We start from the raw sequence: 27,654 nt of genomic DNA, 5'->3' as shown, positions 1-27,654 counted from the left end.
CCCTGAAAAAGTGAACCTGAGATGACCATCAGTGCAGTACTGAGAAGGCCCGGACAGGCTCCTAAGGCAGGTAGTGAGGTGAAGATGCCCCTGACAGGAGTGAGTCTCAGACAGATGAGGCCAGGTGGGCAGGCCCAGGTGAGGAGCAAGCCCAAGGTGACCAACCGCCAGTCCAGCACCATGGGGCCCTATCAGGGAGCCAGTGAGATGACCACCAGTTTGGTGCTATGCAAGCTTGGGGGACAGAGTGGGAGGGAGGCAGACCATACCAAAGATAACCCTTGCCCAGTGACACAATGCATAGCACCCCTGAGATGACCTCAAATACTCAGAGACCCCAGGCTCCACTAAGAGGAAAAATGCAAGAGAAAGAGAAACAGAAGGATATGGGCACGTTGAAGAGACACAACTGGAGACTCAGGGGTAGTAAGGAACAGTCTGATTCAAGTAGCTGGTGATGCCACATGGGACCATGGTGAGGCCTGCCACCAGAGGCCACATTCTGGGTCCATTGTCTTGCATCAGCAGGAATCTGTTATCACCAAAGGCCAGGCAGATGGCATCTGGTCTGGGCTGCTACCTGGGGACGTGTTGATATTTGAGGGCTATGCAATAGTGACCAAGCCCTCTCTTGGGCATTATGGGAGAGCTGGCCCTGGGGGCAGGAGAGCTCACCTGCTCCACCATTAGAGAGCTGCAGTACTCAGGAGGGCAGATCTGCTCATCACCCGGGAAGCAGAGTAGAGCTGGCCCTGGTTGCAGGAGTTGCAGGTGAGCTGGCTCCCAATGTATGAGCATGAGAGAATTGGCCCTGCCACTGGTCTCCCGTGCAGTGGCATGGAAGAGGGAGAGATACCATCCTCCCCCCTTACTCCCTTGCCACCTGTGACAGTTGGGAGTTCTGGCCCTGGGGGCAAGAGAACAGGAGAGCTGTCCTTGCCCCTCACCAGCTGTAGCACAGTACAGGTGATCCTGAGACCAGGAACACAGGCAAGATGGCTCTGCCACTTGTCTACTGTGTGGTAATATAGACAAGGGAGTGATGACCCCTCTTTCCCCTTGACACCTACAGCAGGCAGGAGAACTGGCCCTACCCTCACCTACTGCACCACTCGGGAGAGCATGTCCTGTACTTTACCTGGGCAGCACAGTAGACCTGACCCTGCTTGTGGGAGTTAGAGGTGAGCTGGCCCTGCCACTTGTCTGCCTTGTGGTGGCAAGGGTGATGGTGAGATATGCCCCTGCCCTTACCCCTTGACACCTATGGCATGCAGGAGACATGGCCCTGAAGTCGAGGGGGGGGGAGGAAGGGAGGGAGGGAAAGAGGAAGGGAGGGAGAGCTGTCTCTGCCCCTTGCTAGCAGTGGCACTGGACAGTCCAGCTGGGGCAGGGTAGGGGAGCTTGCCCTGAAGGTGTGGGTACAGGAAAGTTGGTGGGCTGGCCACCTCAGATACCTATCAGGCTCAGATACAGGCCCACACAACATCTATTCCATCAATGAACTGATGGAGTGTGTGAAGGAGCCAGTCCTAAAGATCCAACCTCAGGATCTCCATGACACAGGGCACCAACAGGATATCCCAGAGGAGTCCCAGTGAGGTTTCTGTATTTCTAGTATAGTAGAAGCCAAGGCCTTGTACCAAGACAAGTCATTGTAATGAACATTTGCAAGCAAGAAGTGTGGTAAAAAGGATATACTGTGGGAGGCACTGGGACACACTAGTTTCCATAAGATGCTTTTTTTCCTCTGTTGGGGAGGAGGTTGTAAGGGTGGAGGGCGGTTATGAAGGTGGAGGTGGAACTAGGGTGCATAATGTGAAGTTCACAAAGAACCAATAAAAAATATTTTTCTTAAGGTTGTATTGAAGAATCACAGTGCTGGGAAAGTGGAGAAAGGAGAGTCCTGAGGCTTACTACCCAATAAGTCATGTCTAATCAGTCAGTTCCAGCTTTAGTAAAACTCTGTCTCAAAACTAATGGGAAGAGAAATTGAGAAAGTTACCTGGCATAGGCAGCGACTCTGCAGACACATGTGAATGGACATCCACATACATCCAAACATAATATTATCCAACCGATTTAAAGGAAAGAATATCAAACAATAAGAGAAAGTAAATCCAAGGCAGGAATGACACCCTGTGAGCTGAGGCAAGGATGAGTTCTAGTCCAGAGAAAGGGAAGGAAGTACAAGGATAGACATGTAGGTAGCCTCTGCTGATTTTGCCAAGCGCTGTGATCATGGGTGAGGTTTATCTGCTTTTCTTGTGAGATGTGAATATTCTCTAACTTCTCATTGCTAAAATTTCGACCCAGGAGTGGGAACATAAACATCTACCCTACCCTTCCTCCTAAGGTCCCAATGACAAACCAAGGTACATTCTATCAAGTTCACTGAGGAACTAATGAATTTATTGGGCTTCCTTGCGGCACAGAATGTTGGTGCTCCCTCCCTGCCAAAGGTCACATTGGGACTTCTCTACACATCAGAAATGATGACTTTCTAATAACCACATTGATGAGCCTTCCTCCTCTAGGTTTCCCCAACCTATATAGTCTAGTCCTTCCCTAAGGCCACGTGTAGTTAGGGCAGTGTTGCACACAACAAGTAAGGAGGTGCTGAAACTGAGTTGAGGGTCTCATGATCTGTCATTTTCCTCTATGAGGAAGTGTAAACAGTCAACAAACCCAGTTGGAATGACCTTTTCTAAGTGAACTCCCAAAGATGGCAGTTGCTTGGCTTGGAGGATAGTTCTACACAGTGCTTCCCCATTGCTATTTTCCCAGTAATGTTATTGTAGGAAACTAGTTTTTCCATGAAGATGTTTACATTAATCATCTAAAGTTTGAAAGCTTTTGCATTTAGGCTTGATTAAATGCCTTTGTTCCAGCAAACAGAAAACCATCTATCCATTTAGTCGTTCCTTTCCTTCTTGATGGCAGTGACCAATTGAAACATAAATTGCTCATTATTCTTACTGTTAGCTTGAACAGCCTGCTAAGCCAGTTACTGGGTCTTACATAGGTAAATCTTTAGACATATCTATATTTTAATACATCCCAACAGCAGCCTCCCCCCTACTGCTTTCAGTGCCCCCTACCTCCCCTCTCCCCCAGATCCTTGCTATTGACTACTAACACTATGCCTGCCAACACCAGATGATATGAAGGTCAATGAGGCATGATCTTGAGTTTCTAAGAGCTCCCACTGCTTTTTAATATAAATATCTAACCTTAACCAATTTTATCGTACAAATGGAAGACTCCCCCGCTTTCCCTTCAAGGAGCCCTTCCTGGACAGTCAAGATATCTACCATCTTTACTGCTTTCATTTAGTTATATTTTAACAGCCTATTAACTTGGTGATGTGGAGAAACTAAAGGAAAAAAACGGCATTTCGGGGAAATGAAAGTAACAGGTCAGTGATTGTGAAGTCTTAAGACTTTGTGAATGGTATTCTTTGAATGCTACTGCTTGATTTCTGGTATAAGTTGATTTCCCATAAGTAAATTTAAAAATCTAATACTTGCTAATAATAAAAAATAGTATCTCTAAGCAATCACTTTATGCCAAGCATCAACTGAAGCATGGATTGTGACACTGGACTGAAAAAAAATCCAGACAGAAATGTCTGTCATTCCTCCCCTGTGGATACACATACAGAGAGCCAAGGTCTGACCAGAGCCATCAGAGGCAGGATTCAGACCAGCAGTCTGGGTCAGAAGCTTCTGCTTAAAACTGCTTTCACACCCTACATCCCAGGAAGTCTTTGCAGGAGTTGATATTGCAGGACATGACTGCAGTGCGTATGTGGAGTGCTTTTGGTTTGGGGCTGACTGTCAAATTTTCATACACATATGTAAAATGTAAATTTTAATACATTTACCCCTCATTGCTCCCTCGTCTTCCTTTCCTTTCCACGGATGAGTGTGGGGAAGAGAGATGTGGGATGGCCCTACTGATGGATGTAAACTGAAGAAAAAGGAGCAGAGGGGTATAAACTGAGGCAGCACTATGGAAATTTGTATGAAGGGTCCTCAAAAAAAAACCCTAAAAACTAAAAATGGAAGTATTATATGATCCAGTTCTATCACCTCTGACAATATCCCCAAAAACTATTAAGTCAGCATGCCATAAAGACACCTTGATCCATGCTTACCAAGGCAATATTCCCAATAGCCAGGTTATGGAACTAGCCCATGTACAGAGAAAGGAATATACTGTCTTCACTCCATTTGTTAGCAACAAGCTAGTTTACTGGCATATACGCCTGAAAGATATTGTTTTCCTCATTCCCTTCAACATAGTTTTTTAGTTGAAAACACTAAGCATTGCTTAGATTTTTAGATAAAATTCTCGTGTAAAATGTGGTGAGTTTAATTTGTTTTCCCAACTCTTCCATCCCCTAACATGCATATTCTTGCTATGACCTCATGACTGGCAGAGAATTCTGTTGCTTGACCTTGGGTTTGTTCAAACAGAGCAGTAGGACATTAGCATGTGTGGCACAAATCAAGGATGGACAATGACTTCCATTATGTGCTTGCCCTCTTGCCTGTCAGCAGATGTCTCAGGTAGCCACACTGTTCTAAGGAGAACAAGAGACACATGGAACAGACCTAGCTCCAATCCACGGCTTAGAACAGAACTCAGCCAGGCCCACCCTATCTTAGCCCTAGCCCACAGCAAGTTGAGAAAGAAACCAACACTAGTTGCTATAAAGCAGCTGAAATGTCAAGTTTGCTTGTTATAAAATAGTAAACACCTGATAAATAAAATTTTCTCCACTGGCTATGTATAAGTTATCTTTATATTGTCATAATGAAATAACCAAGGAAATTCACTTATGAAGGAAGGTTTATTTGGGCACATAGTCCTGAAGTTTCTACTCCACAATCAGGTAGTCACTTTGGGCTTCTAGAGAGGATGACCCATCATAGCAAGATGTGTAACAGGGCAACTCGTTGATATTATGAGCCAAAAAGCAGAGAGCAGGCTAATGAATCGAATCCCACAACCTCTTTAAGGGCACAGCCCCACCACACAGAGGACGTCCCAGTAGGCCCTACCTTTCGTAGGTCCACAGAACTTTCCCAGCAGCGCCACCCCAAGGAACACACCTCTAACACAAAATCTTAGGACACACTCGTCAAAACCACAGCAAGCCTTCTAAAAGACCTTAGCATTGATTTCTTAGAAATGTTCTAAAAATAGACCATAAACTGGGTCACTTCAATAACAGAAAAATTATTTTCTCATAGCTTGGGAGGTTAGAAGTCTAAAATCAAAGTGGTGGAAAGGCTTCCTGCTTCTAGAAACTATGAGTAAGGGTCAGTTTGATGTGTTCCTTCAGGCATTCCTCAGCTTGCAAAACAGCCTTCTCATATCCTCACAAGCCTCAACACTCCCTTTTTACTAAGACCATCAGCCACATCAAGTAAAAGGTCCACCCAAACATCTCCATCTTATCATCTACAAAGACACCAGTTCTAAATAACATTGTATTTGTAGGCAGGGTGACCAGAGTGCCTCAACACTTTGAAAGAGAACACAATTCAACCCAGAACACCATCCAGGGTCTTTTGGGGAGGGTGGGGATGAAAATAACACTGGAAGGCTATGAAAGCTTTTTGGCAGTAGGAAACTGATGAATTCATCTTTCTATATAACTACAATGGGTTATAGAATATACTAGGTTTGCTATGGCTTCTAAATATTAAGCACTTAAAATTTATGGCATTTTCATTTAGTATGTAATACACATTGTGTGTGTGTGTGTGTGTGTGTGTGTGTGTGTGTGTGTGTGTGTGTGTGTGTGTGAAAATACTGGAAACATGTTCCAATCCTCATGTAGAGGTCAGAGGTCAAGTTGTGGGAGTCAGCTCTCACCTTCTACCAGGAGTCCTGGAGTTCAAACTGAGATCAAGCTTGGCAGAATGCAGCTACTCCTGCTAAGCCACCTCACCAGCCCCCGTGTTAAACACTGTATCATGCACACACAGCAAATGCTTTGTCCCTGAACATCCCTTAAACTGTAAGAGGGGTACTTTCTTTATAGCTTTCACTGTATTAAGCCTACACTTCCCTTCATGCTTCCATTCCCAGCAGTTCCCCTAATGCCCTGTTACTGTGGGCTGGTGTATTACACTTACTTTTCTTTGCTTCTAAAGACACTGCCTACACATTCTTTCCTTTCCATGGTCCCTGACTAGACTCAACACTTGTCTCCTTTGACCCTCTACCCAGCAGCAGTGCTTTAATAAGTGCTGCAGAGAGCTGTTCTAGTATGTCAGAATGGAACTGTGTGACCTCTAACCTTTTCCTTTATTACTCTTTGTATTTTCAATAAGCCTGCAAAGGACCTGCTCATAAATTGAAATTTGTTCCAGTTTGACAGAAATAAGCGTACTCACCTAAATCCATAAAAATCAAAGCACTATCCAGGGTTCTGTAAATTGCATGTTTAGTTGGGTCAAGAATACAATCCTTTATCCTATGTTTAGAACTCTCAGTGTACGATGTTTGAACACAGAACAGGGTTCCCAGTCCTTTCCTAATCAAATGAATTTGAAATGCCTGCACTGCTCAGTCTCCATTTCTGGGACTCTACACACCACCATTGTCTGGTGATTTTGCATGGGTGGGGAGAAGGGCACCGTACTCTTCAGAGACACCTTGGGAGCTTAGATAGGAACATCAGATTAGTGGTTTATCAGGTTACCTTTCAGTTTTTAGTATAGGGATTGGACCGGAGCCCTCGCACGTGCTGGCCAAGCATGTGTACTAACCAGCCTCACTGCTGGGCCTGCACTCAAATAAGATTCACAACAACATTACTAATTATTAGAAATGAGTTAGGAACTGATGTTAGAAGTTACTATAGCAACACCTACTACTACTTTGTAAGTCTGCATATAATAATGCATCACCATTGATATTTTCTTTTCTTTTCTTTTCTTTTTTTTGTAAAATGTGGCATATACACATGAACAATGCCCATGAAAAAAGCCAGAAGATGGTACACAGCCGGAGTTACAGTTGGTTATGAGCAACCTGACATGGGTCCCCTGCAAAAGTACTACAAGCTCTTCGCCACTGAGTCATATCTCCAGCCCCCCTGGCTTTACTTAATAGCTTATTTGGAAAGTTATTTCAAATATAAGCAGCATCAGCACAGAAACACCTATACTAAAACTACTGCCTATTCTAATGTATCAATTGACAACTTGGCAGCGTTTCTCCTCCAATATAGGACTTAGTTCACACCAGGAATGACATTAAGTCATCTGATCTACTGAGCCTCTTTAAATCTGTAGCCTTTCACAGCCTGATTCTATTAACATTACTACTTTGAAGACTTTTTATTTTTCATGTATGTGTGTCTACATGTATGTATGTATACTATGTGCATGTCTAGTGCAGTCAGAGGACACAAGGGGGACTCACGTCGCCTGAAGCTGAAGTTACAGGTAGTTTGAAGCTACATGCTATGAACGGGTACTAGAAACTGAACCTGGGTCCTTGGAAACAGCAAGTACTTTTATCCACAGAGCCATCTCTCCAGGCTCACATCAATACTTTTATTAACATGGTCAAGATTACAATAGGCCAGGAACAGCAGTTACCTAGCAATGTGAACTCCCTGCCTACACGCAGAGTACATAAAGCCTTTAGGGTCTAAAAGTGTTCATGGTTAGGTTCAGGTAATACATTCTCATTCTTAGCCAAGTACTGTATAGGTGAAAATCTAAGACTATAACATCTGGAGGCACACAATGTCCACTTGTCCCTTTGGTAAACTGATTTGAGTCACCTGGTCAAGGTTGTGCCCAACTTCTCCACTTTTCCCTCACAATGTGTAACAAGATAATGTGCCTGTCCTGGATAATCATGTGTAGATCCTAGTCCTCAGAACTTTACACAAATGCTGCTTCATATGGCAAAGTGGACTCTGTAGATGTGCAAGCCAGACTAGTCATCTGGGTAAAACTCAATGTAATCCCAGGAGGTCCTACAAGAGAGACACAAAAGGAAAAACAACATGACAATACCTACACTGAAGGTTTGGAAACTAGAAGGAACTAAGAGCCAAGAAATGCAGAGCACCTCAAGGAACTGAAGTGGTAGCCAATGTATTCCTTCAGAAGAAACCAGCTTTGTCAGTAACTGAGAATTTTAGATATAGAAGACTCAGTTCAGACTTTTTGAAGCCCAAAATGGTGTCAAGAAAGTACATTAGCACAAATTCGCTAATGGAATAACAACAGGAAATTAGCTTTCTAAAGCCTCATAAATAAGCTCCTGTCCAGATTGTTCTTGCTGTATCACTAATGGATGGGCCCTGCCTGTCTTCACTGATTACCAAAGGTTACATTTTCACTTCAGGCTCTACTACTTTAACACACACTCAGCACCCCAAAGTAAGAGCCTATCTGTGAAGTTATGTCCTTTCTTTTTTTTTTTTTTTTTTTTTTTTTTTTTTTATTAACTTGAGTATTTCTTATATACATTTCGAGTGTTATTCCCTTTCCCGGTTTCCGGGCAAACATCCCCCTCCCCCTCCCCTTCCTTATGGGTGTTCCCCTCCCAACCCTCCCCCCATTGCCGCCCTCCCCCCATAGACTAGTTCACTGTGGGTTCAGTCTTAGCAGGACCCAGTTATGTCCTTTCTATATTGTCCATACACACTCAAGATTTCAGGACTCTAAAGATCTTATTATTTATAGTGTATGTGTGGGGGTGTATGCATATGTGGGTACCTGTGGAGGTCAATTATAGCATCTGATCCCTTGAGGTTGAAGTTAAAGGTGACTATGCATGCTAGAAGCCGAATAATCAAGAGTTCAGAGACAGTCTCACACTATAAACAAGGAACCGGGATGAGCTCTGAGCCCTGCCCTTTAAACTGTGGTCTGGCTGGCATTAAAACTTGAGCCAAGAAAGCCCTCCCCATGCTGGTCAGGAGACAAGGGGACACTAGGTACACGGAATCCTCTTAGTATTGGTACAATGGAGATACCTAAGGATCAGGTCAATGAACAGCAAATAGGGGTGAGGGGGATGTGGTCACAGAGGTGGCCACCTGCAGATCTGATATAAAATTCCATCTTTCTAGCCTATTTTTACATACCTTCCCCGGTTTCTAGGCTCCTTGGTTACATGAAGAATGAATCGAGCTAGGAAGGACTGGGCTTGGAAGTTTCCTTTCACACATTGGGACTGTACTCTTGTTCCGAGCAGGCCACACTACACACTTAACACCAGATTGCTTGGATTCTTGAACAAGCCTAAATTTGAGTCAGTCCTTCAAGCCACCCTTCTTTTTCCATGGTCTAACTAGAAAAAACTATTCTAAATAATTTAGCCATTAAAGTGCACTCCAAAGTCAAAACTATCTGCTATGTGCACTGAAATTTCTTCATGTGCCTCATCACTTTTTAAGAAAAATGTCCAGTAATGAGTGGCAGAATTAGAACCCAGATCCTGGTGTGCCTATTCCTTTTCACCAAGACACTATCACTGCACACTTGAAACACTCAAGTAGCTATGGACAAAAGATACAAGATATGTAGATTGTATAGCACAGTTGTAGAGACAATTTGAAATAAATATTGAATACAATGGGGTCAAGCAAAACATGAAATAGTTTCACAGCTCTCCTTAACATTGAAAGGAAAAAGATGGGAGAGTTACAGTAGCTATTTAAACTCAGGAGACAGAAGTTGTATCTAGAAAAGTGGATACTGGAGCTCAAGAGATTAATCAGAAGTTGAGAGTGATTGCTGCTTTCCAAGGGATGAAGTGGGGAGGAGATGGGGAGGGGGAGGAGGGGAACGAGAGAAGAGAGACAGGGAGAAGGGTTAAGAGCACTTATTGCTCTTCTAAGACCCAAATTTGGCTTCCAGTATCCATATCAACAAGCTCACAATTGCCTCTAACTCCAGCTTCAGGGAGTGCACTAACATGCACATCAATGTAGACACATACAATAAATATACATATAAATAATAATCTTTTGTAAAATAGAGGATGTGAAATGTGCTAGGGCTACATATGTAGTCAGACTCAATCAGTGTGAATCTAAGCTACCACCATAACTCTTAACTGTGAAATGTGAAAGTATTATAGAGCAAAGTCAAGAAAATTATCTCTTAGAAAAATTAATTCCAGGGTCAAAGCCAACTCTTTTACTATCGGGGGCTTTCTATCTCTGAGGAAAGGGGTGGAGCACGTTTCTTGTGCTCTTTCTGGGAGACTGGAGACCTTCAGTCAACAGGCTGCCTCCTTACCCAAGAGAGATCTCAATTTGCTTATTCTTTTACATTCCTGAGCCAAGTCGCAGAGAGAGGGCCTACTCCCTAATGCTTCATCATGAAGGAATTGCTCTCTGGAATGATTAGAGTTGGTCATTTCACAGAAAAACAGCCTGCATTAGTGAGCCAGCCTAAGCATGCCGGAGACCTACAGATGCATGAGATTAAGTATACCTGCCCAGTCACATTAATCATCTATTTCCCAGGGAAATCACAACAGAGAGTATTCGAAAAGCTTTCCAAAAGCACTGGGCTATTTCTTGCTGGTGTTCTATTTCTCATTTTTGAAATGAGTAAAGCAGAAATCAGTGGAATGGCTGCATCAGGTAATTGAGATTTTAAATGGTTTTGGCTGAGGAAAACTAGCCTGCCAGAGTTGATTTGCAGTTCGGAGAGAGGAATGAAGGGAGCATGAAGGACAGTGGTCCTTACGCAGGGTCTGCAATGAATTCTGCTCAGTCAGAAACCTTCATGGGAAAACAATCTGTATCTCCCTCTTCACTGCATTCTCACTGAAATTTAACCATTCCCTCAAGTATGAATGAAGGTGAAAAAAAAACATGTTATTACTGGCAGTTTCTATGACTTTGTCAACAAGAGAAATCAACACCTTATCACATTTCAGTACAGATCTTATAAATGTTTATCCTTATCACTACATCAAAATTATATTACTCAATGCACCACTCTACCCAGCAATGTAACAAGTTAATAAACCAACACAAACATTAAACCATAAATTTTTGAAAACTAATATTTCCAGCTAATCTTATCTACTGGATATATTTTAAAAATGTTTCCAAGAAGGGAATCACTTTTCACTCAACCACCCTCAAAGCAATCCAAGGTACAAGAAGTGTTAAGAAATCCTGACAGGGGCTAGAGATTGCTCAGTGGTTAAGAGCATTAGTTGCTCTTCCTTCCAGAGGACCTATGAACTTATGGCAGCTCACAACTATCTAGAAACTCCAGTTCTATAGGGCCCAACACCCTGTTCTAACCTACAAAGGCATCAGCCACACAAGTGTAGACATATGTGTTTGGAAAACATCCATACACATAAAAAATTAAAGCAGTTTAAAGAAAAACCCTCGGGGAAGCCAGTAGTGGTACAAATACTCAGGAAATTAGAGCAGGAGGATCACAAGTTCGGGACGTCCTGAGCTATCAGAATTTAAGGTTTAGCCTGGCCAAACTTCGTGACACCCTGCTCAAATCAAAAGAAAAAGAAAACTAAGGATATAGCTCAGTGATCGAGTACTTGTCTATTATACATAAGGATCTAGGTTCAATCACCAGTACCAGTCCTGGAGTTGCACCCTGAAGAATCTTCCGCCTACTGAAACCTAAGTTTAAATTGCAGTCCTAAAAACAATCCTGGAGATGTATGTCTATAATCGTAGCCCCCAAGACGTAAAGGCAGGAGAATCTGAAATTTGAGGTCATCCTCAAGCTAAATTTAAGGCTACTCTGGGATATATAAGACCAAAAAAAAAAAAAAGTATCTGGCTATGGAATCCTCAGGCAAATTTACCTTTTGACTGCTGGTTAGCCTAGTCAATGATATCAACATCTCATTCGGAACATAGTTTTGAGACTTAGCAAAACAGAAATGAATGTGGTTTATTAACTAAAAACATTTTAATATTAGTATTTGATAGAAAAATACTAGGCAGGGAGCTGAAGTGATGGCTGATCAATTAAGAACACTCATTGCTCTTCTATCCACTTGGCCCAGGGCATTGGGAGTAGGTGTGTCACTGTGGGCATGGGCTTTAAGACCCTCGTCCTAGCTGCCTGGAAGCCAGTCTTCTGCTAGCTGCCTTCAGAACAAGACATGGAACTCTTGGCTCCTCCAGCCCCAAGTCTGCCTGGATGCTGCCATGCTCCTGCCTTGATGATAACTGACTGAACCTGTAAGCCAGCCCCAACTAAATGTCATCCTCAAGAGGTGCCTTTGGTTATGGTGTCTGTTCACACAGCAGTAAAACCCTATGACACTGGGATTAGTTCCTAGCACCCATAAAGCAACACAGGGCTGCCTATAACTCTAGTTGCAGGGAATTTGCCTCCTTCTTCTGGCTTACCTAGGTACATAAGTGATTTTACACACACACACACACACACACACACACACACACACACACAAAAGGAATGCTTTAAGAAAAGACACTAGGCAACCAGGTGATCAGAGCACAGGTACTTCATGGTGCTTCATGGCCACATAGCAGTTCCTATGTGAAAACAACATACCAAACACTGCTGACCAATTGGCTTCTGGAATAGTATGCACCACCAAAAAACGCTGTCAGAGGGATGTTAAGTAGCTAGTGCCACAATGAAACAACTACTGTTGCCTTTTCTGAGCAAGTCTTGCCAGAGAGAACTCCTTCAGTGGCAATAAAGTGCTTTATAATCAGAGCTGTTGCCAGGTGGTGGTACACGCCTGTCATCCTAGCACTCAGGAGGCAGAGGCAGGTGTGTCCCTGTGAGTTTGAGGCCAGTCTGGTCTACAGAGCGAGTTCCAAGAAAGTTGGGGTTACACAGAGAGCCCCTGTCTGAAAACAAGCCAAAAGAAAGAAAGAAAGAAAGAGAGAGAGAGAGAGAGAGAGAGAGAAAACAGAGCTAGCAGATGAACCACACTGTTAGCAGCTAACATAGAATATAACACATACTTTCCTTCCCTCTCCCAGGCATAATAGAGACAGAATGAAATTGATTAATTTATTGATAGATGACAGTCAGAAATACAAACTCTTGTGTCAGCAATAGTTAGTTAGGGAAAGCAAGGACATGACTATTCAAAGTCTACAGGAAGGAACAGCACATTTCTTCTTTATTTAGATAGTAATGCTCTAGCCCATTAAAAACACCACCAACCCAGCCTTCCACTGGCCCAGTTGGATCTGTTTTATAAATATTCAATCACATTTCCAAGAGAAAGCAGCTTTTCATGTCTTAATAAATCAATTCTTAGTATCTGCTGTGTTGAACAGAATTTAAACTCTATCCATATTTGTTTTGTCTTTCATTTAAAAAAAAGCAGGACACCATAATATATTCCACTGTTAAAGGAAACTTTCACACTACATAACACTACAGTTATTAAGAAAAATAACATTGCTGGATCGATTAGCATTTTTTAAGAGGCAGCCAAAGCGAAGGTGGGTTTTAGTACAGCACAGGGCCGGGAGGGTGTTGGTTCAGTTTGCATGCTTCTGTGTTAAAATAACAAGGGCTCAAAACTGAGATCCTCCTTCAGCAAATACAAAGAAATTAGTCACATCTGAATTCACTATTATCACTCAAGATAAAAAAAAAATCCTTTCTTCCTCCTCTCCTTAACACCACTTCCTTCATTTTCCCAAGTGTATCTCCCAAGTAGCCTTGCATAACCTTATCCTCTTCATTTCTACCACCTGGTGCTTAGCAGGACCTGAGTCACCAGAATTATGAGTGGATCTGTGGTTATGGCCTCAAGTTACTCTTCAAGCATCAAGCAGGTCAGGCCTCGCATTAATATTATCCCAACAGCGGACGAATATACTTCTTCTCTTTACTAAAGTGGAAAACAAGAATTAAGCTGTGTGATGGTACAAGCTCAGTTCTTGCAAGTTTCCAGGCAAGCCTGGGCTCCATGAAGAGCTCCAGGTTAGACTGGGCTACATACATACTGCAACTTTGTCTCAAAAGTTCTAGGAAGAATAATGGTACAGTGGGTGAGGGGCACTTGGCTTTAACTAATATTCTACCTGTAGCAGTACATTTGCTCTCAGTTCTCCACAATTGGCCAGGAATTTGGACGGGGATGTATCTACTTGGCTGTTGTTTTTAACCTATCCATGCACAAAAAATCTTGATAAGGATATCTAAGGTGAATGACTATCAGCTCCTTTTATTCTCTAGTGTTTCTTCCTCCATGGCAATCTAATATAAATGGCAAAGGTCTGCACTCACTTTTAAAGACCATTTGTCAGTGTCAGTGAAACTTTTTCGGTATTGAGCCTGATTCCATTAGAAAAATTTCAATGTTTTACTTACTGTATAAAGAATACCAGTATACTGATATAGTATAAATATTTCACACAAACAGTAGGATAGACAATTTGATGATCCACAATACAATGCCAAGTTGATATGCACATGTGCTTTCTGAAGAGCTGTTTTGCCACAGGACCACCTGAAGTCTAGTGTGCACTTGCACATCCTACAGTCTTCTCAAAGGCCTTTGTATTTCCATCTAATTCAGTGAGTGCGCTAACAGAAATCGTCTTTGACTTTCACCCTTTTCAGTCAGGCAAAACCTTTGCTATCCTCGGCACACCTTTATAGTGCACAGGTGGCAAATAAAATAGGTTGTGGGTAATTCACCAGTGTGATAAATGGAGTCATTCCTACAATCCTCAAAGGCTTGGAGGCCTTTTACAAATACATTAGGCCAACTACTATTACAGAACAGTCTAGAATACACCTTCACCCTAGGCCATCAGCAGTTAAGAAAGAGGAACAGGGGCTGAAATAAAGGGACAAAACACATGAGAGGTCTCCTTTGTCACTTTAATTGAAGCACTGCCAATCACTCTTCTTAAACCTTTAAAAGCACCAAATTTTAATATCTAAGTCAATTTGGGGGTGAGAGGGGAGAAACACTATCAGGAACTTCTCTCCAGAACAAAACAATGATGTTCATTCCTCCACGTGTCCAAATTAAAGGTCTACTAAAACCAAAACAAAAACCCAAACCCCACACAGAGAAAAAATAAAGATACTAAAATCACATTCTAGGGGGTCAGTGCATTCCGTAGTCTTTGCAGGGCTGTCTAATTGTCCTCCGGCTGACTTTCAAAAATTAACACCCTAACTCATCAAAATATACATTTTTCCCATTGGCTTTTTTAAATTAAAAATAATTAAAAAGAAAACCACTTGAAGGAATTCATGAACAGTTGCCTGACTCATGTGATGGCATATACAGCATATGGAGGTCAGGAAGGTGGCTTGCAGAACACATCATTCAGGGGATGCTCATCTTTAAGGCTTAGCTTTCTTCCAAACAGTGTAAAATACCCACCTGGACAGGAAGTTAAGGAATAAGGAAGGCTATTCAAAGAGGAACAGGTACCACTTAACGTGTACGTAGGCCTACAAATTGAAAGGCGGAACCAGATTTATGGGCTTAGGTAGAACGCTGTGGGGGAAAGCCCAGTTTCTTAAACAAGAGCACTCTGTAGCACAGGGCAGTGCTCCACCAAATGGAACATCTGAAAGGGAGAGTAAGGGAACAAGGACTAAAGGAGTGCACTCAGTTTCTCAGGTAACACCTGCTCCGAAGGTTTCCAAAAGGTTTGAAGAGTCAGTATAAAGGAAGAAAACAGAAGGATAGGAGGAAATGAAAAGGGCAAAGGGAGAGGGGCAGGAAACTGTGAAAAGGTAGAACAGAAGGAAAAGGGAGTCTAAGGCTCAGAAGCTCTCTCCCACATTATCCCTGTTTCTCAAAGCTCTAAGCACAAAAAAGAACATGCAAGCAGTGGAGAGGTTAAATCTCCTCAGGCCATTGAAGGACATGGCTGCCTGCCCAGCTAGAAGGAGCCCCAGCCACAGAGCCAGCAGGACTGTGAGATCTCCCTGATAGCAAAAGAAACTGCCAACCTGCAAACCTGGCCTCAGCTTGCAGCTACGGAAGCTGCTGACTAGAGATGAGCACAAACATAGCTAGTCTTGATAGGTACCTTATTATGGGAATCCCCCACTTTCCCTTTCAGGTGTTGAAGTTACAGGTAACAAGCAGTTATGTGAGTTTCTGGGAATTCAAACATCTCTCAAATTTCAGGTACACATCAGTCAACAAGAGGGCTGAGGAAGCAGTCATGGGGCCCCATCTCTCCCATTTCCAATTCGGAAGGGTGACAATCAAAGAATTTGCATAACTAGTTCCCAGGTGATGCACCTGGCAAGGGCCGGGCCTGTCTTTAACAATCATTGTTTCTATTTTAGATCAGTGAGACTTGATTCTTAAAGGTCCCTGGGAAGCTATGACAGGGGATACGCCCGTCTCTAAGATCTAGATATAAAGGCCCCCACCCTCCCCTTTTTTCAATTTCCCAGGAGGAGTCCCAGTTAAGTTTGAGACTCAGGGTTGATACACTAAGGAGCTAATTCTGCTAGATGTTAGGATTAATAACAACGGATTAATAACAACGGCAGCATATGATGTACTTAGATGCTCTGAAAAGGGAGCACACAAATCCATGGTCAAAGGATACAATTCCAAGTATGAAGGGACACAGACAATCTCTTTTGAGAATTCCACAGGACAATACAGGCGCCCCAGCTGTTCTTCATAGAGCGACAGGGCTTCAGTCAAGTTGACACAGTTCCCCTAAATCAGAGAGAAAAGCAAACATTGGGATTTCTAAGTCATACTCATTTGAAGGTCTCTAATAAAGGTAGAACAATTGGACCTTGAGATAAAAATTCATCTTTAGAAATGAGATGAGGCCTCTTCACTTCCACGAGTTGCAATGAATTCTATTTATGAACTCGATTAGTTCATTTTCTTTCTACCTCATTTACGGAGCTATTTCAAATTATTGAAGTATGAAGCAATAGGAAGCAGCGAGACCAATTTCTCATTAGTGACACAGTTCATTGTATCCACACCATGCAATTTAGAAGATTCATCCACATAACCCACTCAGAGCAAACTTTTGGTCAGTAACGATCACAACTGTGTTGAAACTGACCTATCAAAATGATAATGCTCTTGCTTTCCATGATGATTTAAACTACATTCTAAAAGGCCACAGCTCGACACAGAACTGTATCCACACCTCATCCCTTTCTCAAATTCTAATTTTTTACAGTTTATTATTGTGTGTAGGCATGGCATATGCATGTGCTATGCTATGAGTGTAGCAGTCTGGGAACAATTTTGTGGAATCGGTTCTCTCCTTCTACCTTTTTGTGCAGCTTTTGGGAATCAAACTCAGGTTGCTAGGCTTTCATCCATTGAGCCACTACATTAGCCCTCTGTGACTAATTTTTAAGGAATGTGTCAATACAAGTTTGTTCGGAAACTTGTTTGTTGTAAGGAAAGCCTCAATTGTGAATACTTCTGAGACTATGGCATGCACACATTGATACCATTCATTTGCTTCCAAACAGCAAGGAACAATGTAAGATGAAAACTTCTTACCATGTCAAATACAGAGACGAATGCTAGCAGGCAAACCATTGAACTGAGAACAGGATCCCCATTGGAGGAATTAGAGAAAGGATTGAAGGAGCTGAAGGGGCTTGCAACCCCATAAGAACAACAATACCAACCAACCAGAGCTCCCAGGGACTAAACCACTACCCAAAGACTATACATGGATTGACCCAGGGCTCCAACTGCATATGTAGCAGAGGATGGCCTTGTTGGGGCACCAATGGAAGGAGAAGCCCTTGGTCCTACCAAGGCTGGACCTTCCAGTGTAGAGGAAGGTAGGGGGATACAAAGGGGGGGGGATGGGGAGGTGAACACCCTTATAGAAGAATGGGGGTGGGGTAGGATAGGGGGCTTATGTCCTGGAAACTGGGAAACCGGGAAAAGGAATAACATTAGAGATGTAAATAAAAAAATATCCAATAAAAGAAAAAGATAAAAAAATTTAAAAATCTTAAAAAAAAAAAAAAACTCCTTGCAAAGGCAGCCTATGATGTCAGAACCTCTGAGAAGAGCTTTTTAAAACCAAGCAGCCAGCCAACCAGGAAAAGGGAGTTCGAACTATTCCAAGAGATGGCCTTGGTGGTTTTAACTTAGCACATTCACTTAGCACAACGTCATCCTTTAGTGCCAGCCTGTTTAATAACCCATCATCTAGGGTCCTGCAGTGGGATTTAGCCAACGTGCCCTTCACCAGCATATAATTTGGTTTCAACATCAAGTTCACCATGAGAGCATATAAACACCACACATGTAATTTACAATTCGTAAATAGAAAACACTGAGCAGTTTTTTTTTAGAACACATCACCACTGGGGAAGCTATATAGAATGGAAATGCCACCAAGGTGTACAGCTGAAAGGTTTTCTGCCATCTTAAAACTGACACCCTGCTATGTGTTTATAGAGGACATTTGGGAGGGCCAGAACCTCCTTACTGACAATGTGGTGCACAAACTGCAAAGCTCCAATTTGCTCTTTCCCAACATTGTCAAGAAGCAGTTTTTCAAAAGAAAACAGAAAGAAGAAACTCTACAAATATAGACCTACCTAAAAAAGGAACATTATAAATTTCACTTTCCTGCCTACATAAATAGAACCTTTTTTTTTCTTTTTAGAAAGATGCATGGGAGTTCCAAAACAAGGCCTAACAGCAAAAAATAATCACCCATTAATTCAGCAACCTTGGTCCTAGAAAATTCTCCTTGTTTCATATTAGACTTAAATAATACTTGCTTTTTTTAGTTCATAGACTTCTGAATTGTCAACATTTTTAACTTTACATTAGTTTGTATTATTTTTGTAACAGTCTGCTTGTCTGAGCCTTTCTTTTAAGTTCAAGAGTATGCAAACCCAGGTGGGTGTGGTGGCACACACACCTTAAATCCAAGCATTGAGGAAGCAGAGGCAGGTGGACCTCTGTAAGGTAAAGGCTAGCTTGTTCCACAGAGGCAGTTTCAGGCCAGCCAATGCTGCATAGTGAGGCTATCTCCAAAAGGGGTGTGGGATGGGGCTAGTAGAGATGACTCAGTGACTAAGAACACTCACTGCTCTTCTAGAAGACCCATGTTTAGTTCTCAGCATCCACACTGGACACCGAAAACTGCCTGTTAACTCTAGCTACAGGGTAACCCAATACCACTAGTCTCCCAGGTTACCTGGATTCTCACTCACATACCCCCCCTTCCACCACACACCCACACATATATACACATTATTAAAATTAACAATTTTTTTCAAAGTCAGCAAAACTAAAATTAAATCGCACTCATGTAAACTGCAGAATGTACATTTTTTGGGACTTGACGCTTAAAGGGCAGAAAAGATGGCTCAGTGGTTAAGACCACTTACTGCTCTTGCAGGACCTAAGCTCAGATTCTAGCACCCCTGGTGGACAGCTCACAACCACAGGTAAATCCAGTTCCAGGGGATCTGGCCTCAGTGCCCTTAGAGGAGGATATACTTGCACGCACATGCACATACACATTCAATTTTGTTTTAGTTTTTGTTTTGTTTCAAGAGCATCTTTCTGTGTAGTCCTGGCTATCCTGAAACTCTGCACATAGACCAGCCCAGACTCAGATTCAGACATCTACCTGCTTTTTGCCTCCTAAGCACTGAGATTGAAGGTCTGTCAGCTTTTAAAAACTAAGTAAAAAGAAAAAAAATGACAGCAAAGGGGCTGGAGAGACAACTCAGTCCCTAGTTAAGTGTGGTTAAGAATCCACACTAGGAGTACAGGAGACCCAGAGTCCAGTTTCCAACCCTCCTGTCAGGCAGCTCACACACGCTTATAACTCCAGCTCCAGATAATTCAATATCCTCCTTTGGACTCCACATGCACCCACACTCACACATACATAATTTAAAAACTAAAGGGCTGGAGAGATGGCTCAGAAGTTAAGAGCACTGACTGCTCTTCCAGGGGTCCTGAGTTCAAATCCCAGCAACCACATGGTGGCTCACAGCCATCTGTTATGAGGTCTGATGTCCTCTTCTGGTGTGTCTGAAGACAGTGACAGTGTACTCCCATACATAAACTAAATAAATCTTGAAAAAAATAAGAAAAATAAAAAAAAATAAAATCAAGAAAATTTTCAAATGCTGCTAATGGTGGATTGTTTCCAGAAAGCAATACATTTCAGTGTGGATTATAGATGTCTGAAAGGTACTAATAATGAACAGTTTGAAAATACTTGAATGGTCAAGAGTTTGCTCCATTTTTCACTGTAGTTTCTGTGTTACACCCCCCCCCCCATTTTTGTATGTAACAGTTTTTTTTTTTAAGTAGGGGATTAGAGACAGAAGGGAGGTGGTTCAAATCCCAGGACCTCACTTCTACTCTCAAAAATGCCAACTCCCAAGTTCTAGGACATAACAAAGCTGCCCTTCAAGCCCACAGGATGATAGCTGTGTTGTCACAAACTTGCCACTATGACATAAGCAATGTGTGGTGGGAAGATTCAGTTTTTACAAGTCACCACATAACATCCTCATCCCTTTATTAATTAACCTTCTCTATTCTTCTGTTACACACTCCAGAGAAGGGCAGAAGAGAGAGGAAAGAATCAAGAGTTATCACCTGTGCATGTCACCAGGCAGTGACAAAAACATAGCCATAATATAAGAGTATAAAAAGTCAGAGGTAGAACTCTTGTCTAGCATGCAGGAAGTCACCATAAAAATGAACAAACGAACAAATGAATGGGTGGTGACTGGTTTCCTGGAAGGCCTATGCTCCTTAGCCTATGGGAATTTCAGTGTATGATATATATTCAACAAACACAAGACAAATTCCAAGGGTATCACAAAACAGTATCACTTTCTATCACCAATTATAGTGAATGAGAAGACAGAATTATGCAGCGGTCTTCTGAATAATTGTTAACCAAGAACACAGCCTTGGACTTGTGATCTAGGGCGTTAAGAAAGAGACAGTTCATAAAAGCACATTGTCAAAGTTTGAGTCATTAGTATTTGCACATGCTATATTCTCATGAAACACACTTCTATTAGTTGCCCACACTAAGACACGAGTTCCCCACTGCAGGCAAAGAACAAAACGACTACACTTTCTAATGCCACCTCTCATATATTCTAAAATGACTGGCTCACAGAGGATCCATACTTAAATCCCTTGCCTCAGCCTCCCACATAGTTGGGATTATAGGCAAATGCCACCATGCCCAGTTTTCTTCAGTCTCTGTATTGGAGCAGAGGAAGGCCTGCATGAGTGAAGTTCTGGGTAAATGAGTATTGTTGACATGGGCAGGCCTTGCTCCCATGCGAATGGAATAGCCTTTCCCCAGGTCAGATTCAGAGATGGAAACATATTCTTCAGGGGTCTGAGTGCTAGTGACTGATTAATGTGTACAAAATTAGCAACAACATCTTCCTCCCAGATGTTTTGCAACCTGAAACTGCTTGCCTACCAAGCAGAAACTTCCTAAGACTAGCTGACTTCTCTCCCATCTGCTGCACATAATAAAGCACGATGAGGTTCCAGACAGACTGCTTGCAGTAATTGGCTCAACTTTGTTAGAATGCCCTCAGCCAGTCCTGGCAAGTCTCTATTTGGTTGTAGACCCTCATGTTGCCTCAATTAAACTGCATGAGGCTTTCTTCTAGTTGTGAAAATTGAGAGGAATCTACAGTAAATGCGCTCCCCAAAGACCAAGTCTCTGAGTAAACCTGCACTGCCTTGTTTAAGCAAGTTTCACCATCAACATCCTATATAAAAGAGGCCTGGAAACGTCCTCTGCTAAACGGGCCAGACAGATCACATTTTAGACAGCACAGATGGGGAGGTCTCCTTAGCAATCCTCACTGCTGCTGGAGCACAAAATGAACCGGTGTGGCAGTTTATTAAGACATTCCTAACAGAACAGGCAAACACATTTGGAATTGTGTATATACCCCATTTTAAGCTACAAAATGTACACGGGCTTAACAGGCAGGGGGAAGGGGAGGAAAACAGGACAAGCTGGAGCTTTAGGTGTCTCGGTATTTTAAGCTCTCTCCAGCATTAGTCTCAGATACCATGAAATAGACAGACTAAAATAGAGTCTGCATGTAAACACTTCCTCAGAAAAAGGGCCTCTTCCTGTTCTAGATATTTACATATACAGATAATCATTAAAGGTAGTTCAGCATAGGTCCTAAGGAACAGTTGGATAGAAATAAGTTGTGACATGAAATGACACAGTATAGGGTGACTGTGGCTAACGATTGTAGTGTAGACTTCAAAATGTTTTAAGAAATCGAGTGTTTTCTCCACAAACACATTGATATACACTTAAGAGGATATATGTACTTAACCTGATTAAACACTAGATAATGTATATATGTAGATGAATATTACAGGATAACTCTTTGAATGTTTTGTGTTTTGATAGATCAGCAAAAAATTAAATTCAAGTTAAAAATTTACACTAGCCTAATTGATACATCTGCAATACATCTCCTGAACATAGGTTCAGGGAATGTCACAAAATAGAAAGTATAGAAAGATTTTACAAGACAGATGAACAAGAAATGTGTTGTGACATTGTGTCTCCTAGAAATGCTAGGGAAGCTACAGCCATGATACCTCAACAATATGGCTGCTGAAACAACATCTAAATGAGGATGACACTAATAGACACGATAATGTGAAGGGGGGAAATGACGATTGGGGCCCCAATGACAGAACTACAAACAATTAAGAAATAATGAAAGTTGGAAACAGTCTTACATAGGAAAGAAAACACCAATTGGGTCTCCAATAACAAATGTTCAGCCCTAAAAACATATATCTAAGTAACATTATACAGCCTGAGCAGGTTGTGTTTATATGTGTGTGTACGTATGTATGTGTATATATACACATATATGTATGTATAAGCATGTTATCTCTGTGTATGTTAGATAGGTATCTAACAAGAAAGAAAGATAGACCATGAACTTGGGAGAAAGCGAGTGGGGAGTACATGAGAGGAGTTGGAGGAAAAGGGGAAATGAGTAATTATGATTTACTAAAAATTTTTACGTTAAATTGTACCAGAGCTATAGAGATGTCTCAGCAGTTCAAATCACTTGCTGCTCTTCCAAGGGAATGAAGCTCAGTTCCCAGTACCCAGTTCAGGACTCTCACAACCACCTATAACTCTGGCTCTAGGAAATCTGAAACTTCTGGCCTCTCCAGGCAACTACACTCACATATCCACAGAAACACATATACATAACTAAAAGTAAATCTTTTAAAATAAAAGTAGAATATACTATTTAGCAAAATTAATGAAATGAACTAACTACTAAGAAATTGATAATATATAAGACTGGTCGTAAGTCTTCTTAGGTTATGGGGATTATAGACACAGGACAGAGAACAGAATTCTGCTTATGATGGTTCATAATCAAAATAATAAAGTTATTTTCATTTAAAAGTGGAGGTTAGAGTTTATGTGTTCCTGAGGAATATTCTGAAGAAAACTCAGAAGAATTCAGAGACCAGATTGTAAGAGCTGAACATGGTTATTAAGTTCTTTTTGTGCCAAGTAATGAGACTGGATTAACAACTAGTGGTCTTTTGTCACATTTTAAGAAGAAATACAATATTCTTTGTATCTACCTATTTTATAGAGATACCAAAGACAAACTTATACCCTAATGAATGAAAAGAAGTATAAAGCAACAATTTGCTTCTATGTGATGCCTGCAGCTCACATTACTCTGATGTGGAAAAGCTGCTTTTCAAGAGTGTGCTGCAAAACGGGCTTTTCCCTAGTGATGTGCCTAATGAAGGGGAAAGGAGGGAAGAACAAAGACAAACCAAACACAACCCCACAATAAACCACAGTCTGTGTCTCCACCTGCTGGTGCAATCTCATACTGCAGCCAGGGCCAACAAAATCAGGATAATCTTGTTTTCTTGGTTAATGCACTCTCAAAAGATGAACAGATTAGATACTTAATGCTTGAACAAATACAATTCAAAGATATTCTTTTGGCATATGTAAAATTCAAGAACATACAGTCAAATATACAAATATTGATTCTTATTGACAGTTCAGGAAGAGAGGTCTACCTGTGTGAAATATTTTCCATCCTGTTTCAGAACCTTCATTGACAGGTCAAGAATCAGTCTGAGAAACTCCCATGTGGAATCTGGATGTGGAAAATATTAAGTTTCGTAAATACGACTTGCATGTATCAAGTATTCACTCACAGTAAGTAATAAAAAAGAGATCCCAGTGTGGGTACATCCTGGCACTTTTAGAGGATCAGGATTTGAAGACATTTTGGCAACATAGAGGTCACCTTGTACTACATGAGACTCTTAACTGAAAAAATAAGAATTAAAATACAAAAAATATCTAAAGAAGCATGATCTTGAAAGTTTGTTTATGAATAATAATGTACAAGCTGGTTTGTACACATACCAACAAAAACACCAAGATCAAAATCAAATGCACATCTATTTAGAACAGTTATAATACCACCACTAAAGACTTAAAACAGAGGTCTGGAAGTGGAGCTCAGTGGTTTCCAGCTTGCGTGAATGCAAGAGATTCTAGGTTCCATCCCCAGTACCAATCTCAGATAAAGAACAAAAACTGCATACAATAGCAGAGCTCAAATTCTTTCAAAAGAAAAAAAAGGCTGCCTGAAGGAGGGAGAATCTAGCTTCAACCAATGCAAAAGGTAAGATGGTTTCCAAATTCTACAGCAGAGTTTGTCCTGCTTTACTGTGTTCACCAATGTTGTCACCAATGCATCTGAAAAGATCCTTGATTTGTAACTTTCTTTTCTTCTACCACGAGACTGTTACCACACTGGAATAAAGTATCATGCTATCCTGAATCCATATTCCCTGACCATAGCTGCTCATATTTCATTCCAGAAAAAAAATCTTATACCTTTTGAGGTGTAAGTTGTGTTTTCAGAGTAGTAGCAGGAAAGAAATTAAAGCCACATTAAAATCCCCCTACCTTTCTAAGAGGATCTGAGAAGACAGCTTGATGAGGAATGTGCCTGTGGTGATTTGAATAGGTATGGTCCCCATAGACTCATGTATTTAAATGCTTGGCCTAGAGGGAGTAGCACTATTACTACTAGGAGGTATGACCTTGTTGGAGGAAGTGTGTCACTGTAGAGGCAGGCTTTGAGGTGTCTTATATATGTTCAAACTCTCCCCAGTCTGGAATCCAGTCCCCTCTTTGGGACTCTTGGCTCACCCAGCACCATGTCTGCCCATACACTGCCATATTTCCCATGATGACAATAGACCGAATGTCTGAAACAGTAAGCCAGCCCCAATTAAATGTTGTCCTTTATAAGAGTTGCCTTAGTTATAGTGTCTGTTCACAGCAGTAAAAGCCAAACTAAGACAGTCCTTTCCATGAAAACACGAGAATCTGAATTTTGATGACCAGCACCTACACACAAGCTGGGCACGGTTATAAGGTGCCTCTGCATTCCCAGCTATGGGGAAGCAGAAACAGCAATGCTTACCTGATTAAAGTTCTAGGCTCAATAGGAAACCCTTTCTCAAAAACAGAAGGGGAAATATAATTTAAGACATTCAATGATGACCACTGGCTTCTATATATACACATACATGTATATACACACAGACACACATGTGCTCAGATATAAAAGTGTTAAAAACATAAAACACAATGTACCTTCTTCTGGAGATGTAGAGATAGGGACAGCTGTCAAATCATTAATCACATAATCAAACTCTCTCCCTTCTTTGGCGTACCTCTTCAGTACTGGAATACAGTCTTCTATAAGAACCTTTCAGAGAAAACAGGATCAGACACATGAGTCAACAGAAATGGTTGGCATTAAAAAACTTATAAGAGGAAAATGCAAGCTAGGTTTTAAATTCATAGAACCAGCCCCATGAGCAAAAAGAGACCTTCATCCCTGTCTGTTAATAGCAAAAAAAATAAAAAAAACTGTTTCAAAAACTAAGGTCATGGCTTGAGATCAACAACATAGAAAAAGTTCACTTGACATTCTCACAATCAACATAACTCTATTCTTTCTTTTTTTTCCCAGAGGACCAAACCCAGGGCTCTACCACTGAGCTAAATCTCCAACCCCACAACTCTATTTTCTGATCATGGACAGAAAATTACTCCACGTTCTACTCCTGTCTTCAATATTCCTCCATAAGCACAATCATATTAAACCCCCTCAATTCCCATTTTAAAAGACAATTTTCCTTTTATATCTTAATTTTTATGTCTAGGGTTTAAGTTTACTGAAATTTACTTTTCTATTTTTTAAGAATTATTTATTTATTATATATAAGTACACTGTAGCTGTCTTCAGACACACCAGAAGAAGACATCAGATCTCATTACAGATGGTTGTGAGCCACCATGTGGTTGCTGGGAATTGAACTCAGGACCTCTAGAAGAGCAGTCAGTGCTCCTAACCAATAAGCTGTCTCTCAAGCCCGAAATTTATTTCTCAATGGTTTCTAGGGTTAGCTGATTTATCATACAAGTGGATGGCCCGGTTAAGACAGCTTTGCTTACAAAATCTTTGCCCAAGTAAAATAAAAAGAATATTGGATCATGTTAGCAGTGTGCTGGAACACATACTTACTACAAATTCAAGTTCCCAAAAACCCCTCTCATCTGTCTATAGTCTGTGTCCGACTTCCTATTTGATTACAGGGCCTGTAGCAAATTAGCAATCAAAAGGAAAAGTCTCTCTCCACAATGATTATTCTCAGAGGTTCTCTTGGCTACTCTTAGATATTCATTTTAATGAAACCAACCTTGAACATCATCAGTTGGTCTCACTCCCTTGGGGTTCTGATGAGAATTAGAAAGATAAATGAGAAGCCACTGAAACTGTTCTGCTATCACATGCACAAGACATACCTCTCCACCTACTCATGTCATTCTATGTCTCAGTAAAACATTCCCATAATGCACATCAGTCTCATAATACCTCTTGCTAAGTTTATCTCTAAGTATTTAGTAGATTACTTTGAGTAGGATTTCCTGTCACACAACCCCTAATTTCCTGTCAAACTGTTCTGCACTCAGAGAGAGAAATAATCTTTCCTAAATCAATTAAATCTTTAATCACTGAACCAATTTCTCAGAAGTCCAAGAAATTGTCATGGTAAATTTCTTGGATGTTTCTAACCATTTCTTATCTCTGTAATTATTTCATTATTTTTATGACATCCAATTCCTATCTTACTATACATATTAGTGGCTTTAAAATTAAGGATAAACTCAGATACACAACACTTATAATTTAATTCCTACTTCCAATGAAAATGACTTGAGACATACTCCAAGTTTTACTTTATCATTTACTACTATAATTGTCTCTGATACTTTCTATTATATTTGGGTGGATTACCTTTATTATAATGTCTTTTGTTATGGATGTTCAAGTGTATGTGTGCATGCATGTGTCAACCGGAGGTCAAACTGGAATGTGATAGGGTCTCTCATTAGCCTGAGGCACTTCTATTAAAACTGGATGGAGTGGCCTGGGGACCCACCTGTCTCTGCCTCCCCACTATGCTGAGATTATAATCACAGACCACTACACCACACTCCCACATCAACATTTCTATGTAACTGTTGGGGTTGAACTCAGGTTTTCATGTTTACATAAG

The 27,654-nt window shown here is 41.3% G+C and overlaps 1 protein-coding gene across 4 annotated transcripts in view; it reads right to left on the bottom strand.

Annotated features, from left to right (window-relative positions):
* Positions 1 to 13,020: 13,020 nt before the first annotated feature.
* Sms (spermine synthase) overlaps positions 13,021 to 27,654 on the bottom strand; it is a 56,021-nt gene continuing 41,387 nt past the window's right edge. For 3 of the 4 annotated variants that reach the window (XR_010061205.1, XR_010061206.1, XR_010061207.1), the window contains 4 exons: positions 25,682 to 25,796; positions 24,082 to 24,161; positions 16,574 to 16,689; positions 13,021 to 15,381 (listed from right to left, as the gene is read on the bottom strand). Coding sequence is in view for 1 of the 4 variants with exons in the window: in NM_001033899.2 (NP_001029071.1) it covers positions 15,342 to 15,381; positions 16,574 to 16,689; positions 24,082 to 24,161; positions 25,682 to 25,796 (351 nt within the window). In the remaining 3 variants the exon portion in view is untranslated. The remainder of the gene's footprint in view (positions 15,382 to 16,573; positions 16,690 to 24,081; positions 24,162 to 25,681; positions 25,797 to 27,654) is intronic. The other variant, NM_001033899.2, reaches the window with a different exon arrangement.

Source organism: Rattus norvegicus, chromosome X, assembly GCF_036323735.1.
Source record: "Rattus norvegicus strain BN/NHsdMcwi chromosome X, GRCr8, whole genome shotgun sequence".
Lineage (NCBI taxonomy): Eukaryota > Metazoa > Chordata > Mammalia > Rodentia > Muridae > Rattus > Rattus norvegicus.
The sequence above is the reverse complement of the archived record's forward strand: the minus strand, read 5'-3'. Positions and strand labels throughout refer to the sequence as shown.